Source organism: Panthera leo, chromosome A1 (assembly GCF_018350215.1).
Source record: "Panthera leo isolate Ple1 chromosome A1, P.leo_Ple1_pat1.1, whole genome shotgun sequence".
NCBI lineage: Eukaryota > Metazoa > Chordata > Mammalia > Carnivora > Felidae > Panthera > Panthera leo.
In genome coordinates, this window is record NC_056679.1 from 105,766,857 (window position 1) to 105,781,207 (window position 14,351).

Below are 14,351 nucleotides of genomic sequence, written 5' to 3' on the forward strand. Positions count from 1 at the left end.
CTGGGCCTCAGTTTCCTCACTTGTAATAGGAGTAGGTTTCTAAAGGCCTTGTAGCTCTGACATTCCATGGCACTAAATCATCCTAAAAGGGATTATCATATGTCTGTTCTTTCATGTCTGGTTTCCTATGGGTCTGTAGACAGGAGGACTCTCCTGTGCTTGTGGCCCAAACCTCCAGGGCCATAGCCCGTGACTCCAGGAAGCAAAGAGCAGGGTAGAGATTGTAGATGCTCAAGACCACATGAGGACTCCTAAAGATTCCCTAGAGGTGCAGTCCATTTAGGAGACATGGCCGGGATGCTGTTTACCTGGGATGTGGTCCTACAAGCTAGTGGGGAGGCCATAGTTTCACAGCCATGCTTAGGAAGGAATTTTGCATGAACATGCAGGCACATTCTCCTGGTAGTGGTTTTGGTAATGGCAGGGGGAGGAGGAAGAAGAAGAGGAGGAGGGGGGGGGAGGAGGAAGAGGGGGAGGAGGAGGAAGAGGGGGAGGAGGAGGAAGAGGAGGAAGGGGAGTTGACAGTAAGTACTCGCTGTGGACTAGGGCCTTCATGCTGACCACACAGCCTCTACTGTCTCACTCAATCCTCTCAGCCACGCAGTAGGGAAACATCACCCTAGGAAAGATGCCAAGGCTCAGGGACATTAGGTAGCTTGGGATCCAGAGGAGGAGAAGGAGTGGGAGGAGGAGGAAGAATTCACACTGGTGTGCTGAGTGACCTCAGCATGATGTCCTCTCCCCTTTTATTTACAACTAATTGGACAGTCATAACCAAATGAAAGTGCTTTGCACATGACATCAGGACACCCCGGGGGATTTCTACCAACCAACCAGTGCATCCGAAAGTGGGTGGATAGGATCTTGGAGAGGGCTTCAGATCCAAGGGAGACAGTCAGCCTGTCCCACCCATGTGCCAAACTCAGTTTGGCCTGATGGAAGGTTTCTTTCTTTTACTTGCAAGGTGATACTGCCTCACTGGTTGACATGCTGAATTTAATGAGCTGTACATTGTATCTCAGGACTCCACTGTTGTGCATTGCTGAAGGGATTTTCAAAGAGAATTTGGGTTGGACACATACTCCTTATTAAGCAAGAAAACCATGGCTCTGAGAGAGCAATCATGGTTAAAAAAAACAAACAAACCAGAAGCTAGATATCAAAGGCATGCTGTCTGAGATCGCAAACAGGGCTGTCCCACTCACTTCCTGTGGGGTGTTAATGAGTCTCCGTCTTTCCCCTTTCTCTCCAGAAGCCTAAAGCTTTCCCTTTATTTATTTTTTTAAACATGGTGCTATGTTTTGGTCTTTCCCAGTGGATTTGTCTCTGTCTTTAGACAGCTTCCAGTAATCCCCTCAAGGTCTCAAAGATGTGTGATTTACACTCTGTCCAAAGTCTTTGGAGCATGAACAGAAGTGGTTATTTGAATAAATTATGTATATTCTCTTGTGGACTATTGTAGATTAGGAGTACAAATGAGCCACAAGAGGCATGGAAAGGAGTGAGTGGAATAGATGGTCTTTCAGGGAGAAGGGAAAATTTTCAAATTTCCAGTTCATCCTTGAGGAGCAACAATATTTTTGTTAATCAGTTGAACCCTATGAAATTCCCATTCTGTAACTAAGTCAAATGTGGCAAAATGTCAGCGATTCCTCCTGGTTCATTTTAACAGAGGAATTAACCGTTTTCCTTGAAGCTTCAGGGATAAGAACATGAAGGTTTGTAGGACTCAAACGGATTGATGCTCTGTCATTTTAGTTGTATTTTCCACCCTCCACCCCAAGCATTAGTTTTGTGAACCAAGAAAGCAATGAATGCAAAATAAAACCTTAGGTAATTTAGAAGGGACAGACCATAATGAATGATCCCATTTGATATTCCTAGAATGTGTAAAATGGGAGGTGTTTGAATTTAGAGTAAAATCCCTGGATTATTTTCATTGTTCTTGTGCAAACGTGACCAACTTGCATTTACTACAAGTAAGCAGCAAAATAAAAAATCAGAAACAACTAAATTTTTAAAAAGTCCAAGTCTAAATGCTAATGCAAAGAGAATTCTCGGCTGAAGACCAAATTATTGCTTATTATATAACTAATACCTGTATCCACTGGACTTGGTATACATATCTGGGCTTACTTTACTCTTGTACAAACTTTTCTGTGCCTTACCCCAAGTAATTTCTGAGGGGACAGTTAGTGGGAATGACAAAATGATACAGAATAGATCATTAGCAGTTAGTTACCAGAGATACACAAATTAATCATGGCTGTGTCAGGGCTCACAGTTAAGAGAATTGTGAGACGGCAACCAGAGGTGTCTGAGAACGTTCTTCCTAGGAGCATCTTGAGGTAGCCGTTTCTTTCCAGTACATTCTTCTGTGGAAAGTCCTGCATGGTCTTTAATCCCTTCTGTGTAGAGCCCCTGATGGTGTGGATTCTCAAACTTCCTTTAAGAGCAGGTTAAAGGTAAACTTAAGAGTGTTGTTGGTCACCGTTCAGAGTCAAATTTGGTTGCAGGTGATTTCACGTTAGGAGTGCTCATGTGCTACCAGTAACAGTTGCCAGATGAAAGTGCATACCTGTGTTAAGACATAAAGCATGCCCTGAGGCAAATACTTTCCTTACTCCACGCAGCTCATTTCTGGTTGGCAGAGAGCAGCATTAGGATCAGTCATAACATTTCCTTGTTTTCTTATGCCTAGGTGAGAAACTTGGGCGTACAAATTCCCCAACTTTGCAGTGAATGGACTTCTAAGACATTTCTGTGCTTATTTCAGCAGTGTATCAAAAACCATAGTGGCTTGATAGTAACTTCGCATGTCTAGCCACTTACCCACTGAGGAAAGTCTGTAACACTGCAAGAGATGGGAAGTTTTGGGGATTTTTTTAGATGAGGATGCTATTTGGCCTGGGGAATGCTCACTCTGTACTTTTGCTTAAAAACTTAAGTTCAGGAAAAACCTTAAAGAAGGCAGAATCAGAGAATGTTTGCACTTCCTCACAGGTGCTTTAATGCAGTGGCCCTCAGAGCCTATGTGGGGATGACATAAACAGATTCTCAGGTCTCTAGAAAGGTGTGTGTGTGTGTGTGTGTGTGTGTGTGTGTGTGTTGTGGGGGGTGCTCCTAGCAGTCTTAGAATCTATGCAGAAGGAAAGGACCTACTGTCTTGAGTTTGGCCTTCTACATGAATATGATCTTACATTGTAATTGTCACTTGAACACTCCTGCTTACTTTGTGTCACAGATTGGACAGCATTCTCTTGTCTTCCTACAGTTGTGCCCTGGCCGAGCCCTCCCCCACCCACACACAAACAGGGATTGTAGTCCCATAAAACTCTCAGCCAGAAAACTACCCCAAAATAAGCTTTATTGCAAGACAAGTGTCATATTTGGTACATAGACCTACAAAAACAAAACCAAAACCATAAGTTTTTCCTCACAAACACTTGATTACAAATTTACACTGTTTCTTTTTATTTATTTATTTATTTTAGATATTAAAAAACAAAACAGAACAAAACCCCAAACTGGATATAACTGGTTATGAATCTTTGGTCAGCACAGGTGTGAGAGGAACAACCCGGAGCCTGCATGTGCTTCTGGCCATTTCACATATGAGGTTTGGTCACCGGTCCAGGGACAGGTTCTTGGGTTGAGAAGTACACGGGGACGTCCTTTTAATTAGCACGTCCCGGTACAGGATCTTTTCAAAATGACTAAAGCAAACTAAACATCAATTCATTGTACAAACATCTTTCATACACAATAGGCTATGATAAAACGAGGCATATGGTGTATAACTACAGTATTAATGAAAATTCTAAAAAAAAAAAAAAAATGGATTCAAAACAAAACAACATATATTCCTTGGCTGTACTGCATGATTTGTTTGCACATATGGCAGTCCTGAAACAGCTTGAACATAATAAATGCACCGTTAATCTAAGACAGCACCGAACACTAGAGAACGCCAGGGGTCCCTCTGCGAAGGACCGGCAGTTCCGGAGCTGCCTGCGGCGCCACGCATGCGCGGCGCACCCTGGGTAAGAATGAGGTGGTGTGGGGAGCACGCGGGCTTCCTTGAGGTTCTAGGAGGAGGAGATACAGTACGGTCTGGCCCTGCAACGCTACTGGTCTCACAAGCAGTCAAGGTATTTTGCTACAGTGGTTGCGCCTCATCTTCTGTTGCCTGGTGTGTCTGCTGATGTGAAATATCGTCACGCTGAGCTGCTGTGGCTCTGATCGCCTTTATCCAGGATCTAATGGCATTTCCGTCTTTTCAGAGTATTCATTACACGGCCCATACAGCTCTGTGAGGCTTTCTTTAAAACAATCGGATGTGTACCAGTTGGACGACTGGCAGAAAAACCAAAGGAAACATCTCTTGAATCTACTGGATTTTTAAAAAGCACCTCTAAAAGACATAGCTCAAATTTATAAATCTAAAGAAAAACAAGTGAGTTTCCCTTTTTTGTTTACATAGTTTGTTCATTTCTCCATATATTACTGCATTAAAAATAAATAAACATCTATATTTTTTTTTAATTAGCAACTATAGCAAAATACCCAAAGTGTTACAGACTGCTAACAGGTAAAAAAAAAAAAAAAAAAAAGAAAAAGAAAAAAAAACTCACATTATTTTTGTGCATTTAGTGCCATATGCTGATCTCTTGAACATTTAATTTTAGTTTTTTTTTTTTTAATATATTTTAAAGTGAAGTTATATAAAAAATACAGTAACCACGGTTGCCTCTGTACTCAAATCTTTGGCCATACCAGAGTCTCAATTATCCCTCCCTGTGAGGGTCAACATTCTGCAGTCTGAGACAGGGAGGAAAGCAATAAAAGTTGTCTTTCCCGCCCCCCGCCCCCATCTTTAAAATTAGTCCTTGATTTCTCAGAGGCTTCTGCAGGCTGGCTGTGCAGGGATTTGAGCCTGGAACCAGGTCTTGTAAGGGGTTAATAGAGCTGAATCTGCAGCCTCATTCTGAGAGCCTCCCCGAGCTCCCCTACGAGGTAGTCATCCTCATTGTGGTCTTCCAGTTTCTTCAGCTCCTTCTTCTTGTAGAGAGGGATGCTGGTGATTTCCAGTGTGTATGTGCCAGGCACCAGCTTCTTCTTGGCCGTGTGCAAATAGCTGAGCCCGTTTCTTTGGTGGATGCGGAAGATGCCCTCGTCGTTCCCTTGGGAGATGACATAGCGGATGTGGTTGTTGAGGGGCTCGATGGCGGGCATGAGTTCTAGGATGTGCTCCTTTGAGCCAAGGCCCGAGAGGTTGAACTTCATTTTCATGGGGCTGTCCATGTCGACGCTCTCCAGACTGATGTGTTCAACCTGGAGGAAGAGCAGGAAGGGATGTGGGAAGAGATTCGGAGGCAGAAGCAGAGGGACTGGGAAGGGACGTGTTGCTGGGGCTGCGGCCCCAGCAACCACCCCGTGTAGGCCCTGTGCCAGAAACGCTTGTGAGGGAGGCTGCTGTGACTTCCTGTCAGCTGGGGGAAAGGTCAGTCCCACAGAGCTGTAAGCCCTGAGCTGAGCCCACAGAGAGCGTTCACATTTAAAAACATTTTTTGATGAGTTTGTGGAATAACATGCTGATTAATAATTTAAGAAATGATTATAATTTTTTTTTCTGGAGTCTAAATCAGAAGTGTAGCTATTAGCGAACAGCAGGGACTATCCTCAGAACAGTCTTCATTGTGAAGGCTTGGTGTGATTTGTGAGGCCCCCACACCGTGAGTGCAGTGCGTTTACTGGGTGTTCGGCGTTTTTAGTGCAGACCAAGGGACCTGCAGAGTTTTGGGCTTGGGTTTGAGTCTGCTTTGGTTAAAACAAAAAACAAAACAAAACAAAATAAACCAGTGGGGCCAGGCCCAGATAAATCAAGTCTCACTTGGACAGAAGGATGGGAAGTTTTAGAATTCTATTGTAGTAATACTGGAAAAATCTAAAGCTCTGAGTTGATGCCTTTAAGTCAGAAATGGGCTCTGGTGCTGCAGAAGGGCCCATCAGTGATCAGACAGAATCCTGTGCCCATTACCACTGTGGGAAGTTTTAATAAGCAAAATTTCTGGATTTTTGGTTAGGAGCACCGGATGAATATTTAAACATCAGTTAGGTACCTCCGTCAACTTAAGGTAAATGTAACACTGGCTTGTTTATTATTATAAAATAGAACCAAAGACATTTCGTCTAGAGAAGTCTAGTCTTACAGGTAAGGAAAGTTTCTGAAGTTCAGAAACAAACAGTTTCAGTTCAGAAAACTGAAACAAGTCCTCTAACTCACACAGCCAGTCAGTTGTTTTCTTTGGTGGGGGAATTTTGCAGTAATGTTAACTGAAGAAGGTGGTGCTAGCCCTGATCTTTGGGCAAATCATCATCTGTGGATACCAACCAGGTAATAATACCTGGTGACATTTACTAACATGTCAGGCACTGTTCTGGGCACTTCACAGTGTCAACACCATCTTCTTGTCAGCCTTCAAGGTTAAGTATTTTAATCCACATTTTATAGGTGAAGAAATTGAGGGAGACAGAGGTTAAGTGAACATGCCCCATGAAACACAGGTAGTAAGTGGGGAGGGTCAGGGAACATTTCAAACCACGTAGGCATGGCCTTACCTTTTAACTACTCAGGTAAATGTCATTGATAGCAAAGACCCACGGGCAGGCAATTCACATTTTCAGTTCCTTACAAAATACACTTTACTTGGAGATAAAAATTTTGTTTTCTTATATGGGAGGAATCCTTATTCTTACAAATGTCATAGAATATGAGACCTTGTTGCCTTATCTACTGAGAATTAAAAGCAACCTGGTGTACTACATTTGTATAAAACACAGATGGACACATTCAAAATAATTTGTTATCTCAATCATTTTATAATAGCTATTTCTGAGATGGACACGTTTTTCCCTCTCGCACAAATCAAAAACAAAAACATAGGATCTGAAACTATGACTGATAAAGTCCCCCCCCCCACCCCACACACCCAGTCCTTGTGTTTTCAGTTAATACTGCCCCTAATTTTGCCGTGCCTCTGCCATATTGTGTCTGTTAATTTAGTTATGACCTTTCAACAAACTGTCCACAGAGGCTGGAACCTACGTTAAAGTTTACTGCAGAGTATGCGCGACGGCGTGAGGATAAAATCTTGTGACAGAACCAAGCCAGGGTTACTCACGGTAGTGGGCTCTGGGTCGTGAACGCTTCTCTTCTGTCTGCCGTCTTTCTTAGAGTAGCCATTGATTTTGCACTCATAGCATGCTTCTGGGGACAGAGCGTTTTCCTCGTCCACCTCCGCATCCAGGGACAGGTACTGCCCTTTGTTAAATCCCATTCCTGAGACGCAGTGGCTATTGGCAATGAGAAGCAAGGCATTGTGAGACTTCACAGGGTGTGACCACAGGGTTCCAGTGGGAGACCAAAGACTTTTTAGAAACAGGAAACCAACAGAGTAAACTCTAAGCTCAGAAACACCAACACCTAATAGTCTTGGTAACTCTTCCCTTCAACACTTAATACACGAGGTTCTCCCTCATTTTGAGCAACATTCTTCTCAGAATGAGCCCCGGGCTTCTCCAATTTTCATTCCTATTTAGACTGAAGCACTCAGGTATAGTTATATCAAGAAGGTTAAAAAACAAAACAAAAGCAAAGTATGAATTTCAAAAGAGAATGCTTAAGAGAATTTCTGTTGCTTTACAAGCCTGAAGCCTGTGCTTGATGCTCTCAGGGTGTCTCTCTGCTTTAACAGCTGGGATTTCTGAGCTCCTCTTAGGGTTAGTGAGAGTCACTGAGTTGGCTGTAAATGACCTGTTGTCTGGACCACGACCTTGGTTTTCAAGCATTATCAGGTAGCAGGGGTGGACAGATGAGTCCGCACCCCTCAGTGCCTGACTCACTCCCTGTTCCTTCTGGGGAAGGTGACCTTGACTGACTTGTAAATTCCCATCTTCTGTGCTGTGTGAGGCCCAGCTGCCTTGAAGGAAGGATGTGGGTGGCCAGCACCTCCAATGTGCTTGAGACGGCTCACTTGGGAAGGTGCCATTAGCTGGCGGGAACCCAGCCTTGTGGTGGTGCCACGCTGACCAGGCACATCCGCTCTGTGCACTATACAGCCAGATGAGCAAAGAGAGGGAAAGACTCCCTCCTTAGGGACCACTGGGTTAGCACTTGCCAAAATTCATAGAAAAATCTCGGGTGAAGCCATTCCACTTACACCTCATAATCCAGGTGTCAGTGACAACACGGGAGCAGGGTTTTTAAAATGTCTCTGGCCTTGAGGGATCTGAGTGAATCAATTCAGGCCATTCTGAGGGGCTGGAGAGTGACACCTGTATAAAAGCGGGTCTCAAGTTCACCACAGAGGAGGCGATTCTACTGCACCTCACCCATGTGCCTTCCTGGCGGTCCTCCTTCCCACATCCCAAGTCCTCTGACCAGTGCTTTTGCCTCCCGGGCAACATTAGCTTTCCCTTAAGTGTCGGGACCGCGCTTGCTTCCCAGCGTGGAGAGGTGGGTAGCCTTACCCCTGTCCCACTCGGTAGTAGCCGGGCGGGCAGCCACAGAGGTAGCCCCCTTCTGTGTTGGAGCAGCCATAGTTGCAGGGGTTCTTGGAGGACGAGCACTCGTTGACATCATGGCAGGCGCTGGAGAACTGGTCGAAGGAGAAGCCGGAGGGGCAGACGCACTTGTAACCCCCCAGGGTGTTGTAGCAGGAAGCGGAGCCACATGCATTGGGATTGGAGCATTCATTCTCGTCTAGGAACACAGAGTAAGAAACTCTTACCCAAGGGAGGGGGCGGGAGGTGAAGGAGAGCCTGGCTGTCAGAGGAATGACAGTTTCGCGTGGACATACCTTTAGAAGCGTATTTAAAAAATGTTCACTCTGATGGTTGATTGGCAAAGCTTATAAAATTAAAAAAAAAAAAAACCCAGACAAAATTCCCCTCACTTAGGGCTTTAAAAAAACCCTGGCCCTCCCCTTTAATTTTCTGTCTGTGCTTTATTTCTGAATAGGATGGCAGCCTTTGGGTACAGATGTAGGCAGTCTGCCGACTGAACAACTTCTATTCTTGGAACCTAAGGTTACTTCAAAAGCCTGTCTCTCAGATCCAAGGAGATACAAAGTACATCACTACATTTCAGGGGCCACAGGGAGGGAGAAATGGAGAATGACTCCTTATGGGTGTGGAGTTTCTCTCTAGGATGATGAAAATGTGTGGGAGGTGATGATTGCACACTCCTGTAAGAATATACTGAACACCACTGAACTGCACACATTTGTGTTTTTAATTTTTTTTTAACGTTTTTGTTTCTGAGAGAGACAGAGACAGAACGTGAGCAGGGGAGGGGCAGAGAGGGAGGGAGACACACAATCGGAAGCAGGCTCCAGGCTCTGAGCTGTCAGCACAGAGCCCAGCTTGGAGCTCGAACCATGAACTGGGTCATCATGACCTGAGCTGAAGTTCGGTGCTTAAGCGAATGAGCCACCCAGGAGCCCCTGAACTGTACACATTTTGAAAAGATGACTTTTATGATATGTGAATTATATCTCAATTTAAAAAAACCTGTTTCTATACACATTTCCATTCCCCTAGCAATTCCCAAATTCATTCTATGTGGGTAGAAAACATATGTAAAAATTCAAATACTATGAATTACAAAGTAATTAAAAGAAACATTATTTAATTTAATTTATTGAACTGGAAATCTAGTATGCTTTTAACTACTTGAGAACCCATTAGGTGCAGACAGTATCTTCTGGGAGAGGTTTGCATTCAGCAAATGCTAACCTAGCTTTTACTAGTTTAATAACTAACCTTACACTGTACATTCCTGCCTGCAGGATAATGACAGGTTCTACTTTCAGTCGCTCTTATTTTTACAAAAATCAAAGCCTGATTGTGCTTTTAACTGTGGAGATTACAGTTTTGCTCTTCACTGCCTGGTTGATACATAGCATGTGGCTTGACTCCTCTGGGCTTTATCATAATCCACATTTCACCCTGGGCTCAAGTCAACATCTGCTCTGTGGAATTCTTATGACCCCAGTGGAGCACAATGTGGCTGTTTCCCTGATACGTGACAAGTTTACGTTTCAGCCCACGTGAGGAGACGGTCCATTTGCAAGGAGATGTGCGTCTGGAACACAACAGCTACAGGGAGGTTTACGGGGGTGCAGGGGCAATCTCCGAGCCGAGGCCTCTCAGGAAATTTAACTCCATGAAGTAAAGCCCACAAGTTACCAAAAGGATAGGTGTGAATGAATTAGGCAATTTTTGTGTCAGGATTATAGTTTCAGAATTAGACCAGCAAACAGAGAGTGCCGGATGTACAACTTGATAGGATTACTTACTATGTATGAGTTCTTAGTCTTCATTTCATGGGGAGAAAAGTATTTAAGTGAATTCTTAATAACTAGGCTACCTCGGACATAGGCGTAACTGCTGTTTTATTTCTGTGTTCAAAAGACTTGCAATTTTGCCATGAAGGCTGACCTGCTTCAGTCATTAAATCTGACATTTATATGCAGTGTTTCTCTCCTAACAGAAAATACAAATTAGGTTATAATTTAACAAAATGATCCTGCTATGAATACAGGATTAGACATTCTGTTAGGTAGGAAAATTACCAGGGAAAGGCAATTAACTGAGTAAATTGCATTTACGTACTGTTGACGAGAATATTTAAATATGTGTCATGTTTTTCTAAGCTCCATAATGTACTCATTTGTTACAAATGTATATTGTGGTATATTTTTGTGGACTCAGGTAATCTCACTTGTAAAATATTTTCATGTTTAATACATACTTTGTCTCATGCTTCACTGATTAATAATTTTTTTCCATGGGCAAGTGTTAATATTCACTTATTTTCAATTTTGAATAATTAATAATGGTTGCAACAATTTGGGAATGTTACCTACCTACATCGGTACAGTGTATGTGCCACAATGTTATAAATGTTCTCTGGCAAGTGGCTGGAGACTTCTTAAAGTGTTCATGAGAATCAAAACCTTTCTTTAGTGTTGGGGCACCTGGGTGGCTCAGTCGGTTAAGCATCCAGCTTCGGCTCAGGTCGTGATCTCATGGTTTGTGGGTTTGAGACCCAGGTCGGGCTCTGTGGTGTCAGCTCAGAGCCTGGAACCTGCTTCAGATTCTGTGCCTCCCTCTCTCTCTGTCCTTCCCCCATTCATGCTCTGTCTCTCTCTGTCTCTCAAAAAATGAATAAACGTTAAAAAAATTAAAAAAAAAAACCTTTTTCAGTAGTAACACAAACTGTCATTTTCCTTAAGTTGGCAACAGTATTACAACATTGTAGGCTTACAATTTAATATTATTAAAATTATCTGATACACTGACTATAACAGTTTGGTCCCTTCATTCTGTATCCTTCCCCCTTCAATCCTATGAATGACTAATGATATTTACACACACAGGTAACAGATAAAAATAATTTGCGGCCTTTCAGCTGGCATTTTGTCATAATTCTTGTTCTTTTGACAAGTTGTTGCTTTTATTAGTTCCTGATGGTTTAATTCCATCCCTGCCATATATTTGAGTTAAAATTCCAACTGGAATTATGTGTGTTCAAAGCAAGGAAGTCAGCAATTAAAGTAGAGACCAGCTGGATTCCTCAACCTTGAACAGAAGAATCTGGAAACTTCCAAATAAATCCCTGCTGTTACACTGTGTGAGCTTCTCTGGGGTGACTGCCTTGCTGAAGTGCCCACTTGGAGGATCCCACAAAGGGGAATTAGGATGCACCATACATGGGGCACCTGGGGGGCTCAGTTGGTTAAGCATCTGACTGTTGATTTCAGTTCACGTTGTGATCTCATGGTCTTGAGATTGAGTCCCCTCGTTGGGCTCCATGTGGAGCCTGCCTGGGATTCTCTCTGCCCCTCCCCAACTCGTCTCTTTCTCTCTCTCAAAATAATAAATTTTTAAAAAGGATATATACTAATATTAGCCTTGATCTTAAAGTCAGACCAATGTAGTGAAAAACTATATAGATATTTTTGCACTAGATATTTATAGGCAGAAGCTTCAGCAAACTTAAGAACTTGGAAGTTGAGATGATATTCCATACATGTTCCTGTTTATACTTATGGTCACTATAAAAATGAGAATTCTTTTTAATAAGCTGACACATAGGAGATATTAGAAGATCATCCTTTGGCTGTAATATCCACAGAATTAACTGAGAAATCCATGTTATTTACTAAGTGGAGGGTCTCCTATTTTATAAACAAAGCAGTGTCATTGTTTTATACTGTTTTAACAGCTATCTAAAAAAGTACTGTTCTTGATATTCTTAAGTGTATTTATTACGCCTATACTTTGCCCCTGTTTAAAAATCAATAAAGCAGGGCAAAAGGACATTGGCAACATTTTTTGTCTGTGTACAGAAAAACAAGTAAATTTACTAAATCATTTTGACTGCCTAACTTACACCATTGTGATAATGTTTGAAAACTTTGCCCTTAACTTCTTAATCATTAATGGCTTCTGCATTTCCTTTCATGAGTGTCTATTTGTGGGGGTGACAAAAGCATCTGTCTCTGGCCTGGCACAAGACTGCAACCCTCTTTGTGACTTTCATAAGACTTGGCTTCCCTCCTTTGAAATCTATCTTGACTTTCTCTTCTCAAATCACTACACCGTCATTAGAAATTTCTTTTGAGAAGACCACAAAGGATAAAATCAGATTAATTTATTTAGTGGATGCTCACAGTGAAATATTTGGAAAACACGTGGAGTAATTTAAATCACTACAGAGGAACAGGAAAGCGCCCTGCTGTTTCTCTGCAGGACCACTGTTCCCCTCTCTGCTCAGCTATGCCGGCATCTGATGTCACAGCCTGTTGGATGGCATGTCTATGAAGTGCATTCAGATGGAGTGAAGAAATGAGGCCTGTGCTAAGTCAATCAGCTGGCTATTCAAGTACAGAATAATGTTCTCTTTGATCAGTCTGTCCTTAAAAGGAGAACTGCTATTGACTATTAGCAATGCAAGGAACAGAGCTAAAGGTCTACACATTTTATTTTATAAATGCTTTTCTCTGGAGTTTTCAACAGAATTAGCTCTAACTAGATACTTCTTCTACCTTCAAATACTTTAACCCTCTTCATTAGATCTATGTAACTGAAGAGCACAGATGGATGGCTCTTATTAAGCTGATGTGAATTCATTTAGATTTATATGAGGGAGAAGGATGGGTAATTCTTCAACCCCAAATCTAAAGATAAGACATCAATGATGAAAAGCCCCAGACCTTGGCAAATGAAGACGATGATTGTTGACACCACTTTTACAAAGTTAAAAGTACATGTAGTAGAAATTTCTAATTATAAAAGCTCTAGTTGAGTTACCTTTTAGGGCCTTAAAACAACATTTTTATTCCAGGTATTTTCAAACATATACAAACATAGAGACTAGTGTAACAGATGCCCGTGAAGGACTGGCTTTAAAGTTCTAGGATTCTAGGGGCAGCTGGGTGGCTCAGTAAGTTACACATCCCGACTCTTGATTTTGGCTCAGGTTATGATCTCATGGTTCTTCGGGTAGACCCCCATCTCTGGCTCTGCACTGACAGTGTGGAGCCTGCTTGGGATTCTCTCTCCCTCTGCGGAACTTCTGCTGGCTCCCTCTCTCTCACTCTCTCTCTCAAAAATAAATAAAGTTCTAGGATTCTGAGGCTACACTGAAGCATCAACCTTTGTTAGTTGTTCATTTTATGCACAGATACTTTAAGGTAAGAAAGGCAGATGGTACATAACAAGCAGGAGCTCACCGACACACTGATTCCACTGGTAATGCTGAATATACCCTTGAGGGCAACCACATCTGTAGCCTCCAAGGATGTTCTGGCAGCCATGCTGGCACCTGTGGTTTCCATCACATTCATCCACATCTGCAAAAACAAGCCCAGCATGAGATTCACGCAGACTTGCCTCTACTGTTCGGACGTGCACTCCCAACACAACCTGGGCTAACTATCATCAGGGAAACTAACAAGACACACAAAGAGGCTGTGAGCTTTTCCAAGTCACATGGTTATTAGGGGTCATCACAGATGGTTCTAAGAGCCCACCTTCTTCTTATGCTGTCCACCGGACCATCTCCTGTCAGTGCTTTCAATAACATCTTCATTTCAGCAAATCAACAATAGCAACCACAAATGTTGTGTATATTTTGGATGGATTAACTGCATATGGTGTGATTTATTTGGTAGGTAATTGAAGCATATTTGCATTACATATTCCAGTAGATTCAATAGTGATTCGGACATTTTATTCCTCAATTTCAGGAAGATACAGCACTACAGAGATACCATTCAAAA

The 14,351-nt window shown here is 42.6% G+C and overlaps 1 protein-coding gene across 1 annotated transcript in view; it reads right to left on the reverse strand.

The window, feature by feature from the left end:
- Window positions 1–4,637: 4,637 nt before the first annotated feature.
- FBN2 (fibrillin 2) overlaps window positions 4,638–14,351 on the reverse strand; it is a 255,161-nt gene continuing 245,447 nt past the window's right edge. Inside the window, exons 62-65 of the mRNA XM_042934327.1 lie at window positions 13,803–13,922; window positions 8,533–8,764; window positions 7,185–7,356; window positions 4,638–5,334 (exon numbers count right to left, since the gene is read on the reverse strand). Of these exons, the coding sequence (XP_042790261.1) occupies window positions 4,960–5,334; window positions 7,185–7,356; window positions 8,533–8,764; window positions 13,803–13,922 (899 nt within the window). The 3' untranslated portion in view covers window positions 4,638–4,959. The remainder of the gene's footprint in view (window positions 5,335–7,184; window positions 7,357–8,532; window positions 8,765–13,802; window positions 13,923–14,351) is intronic.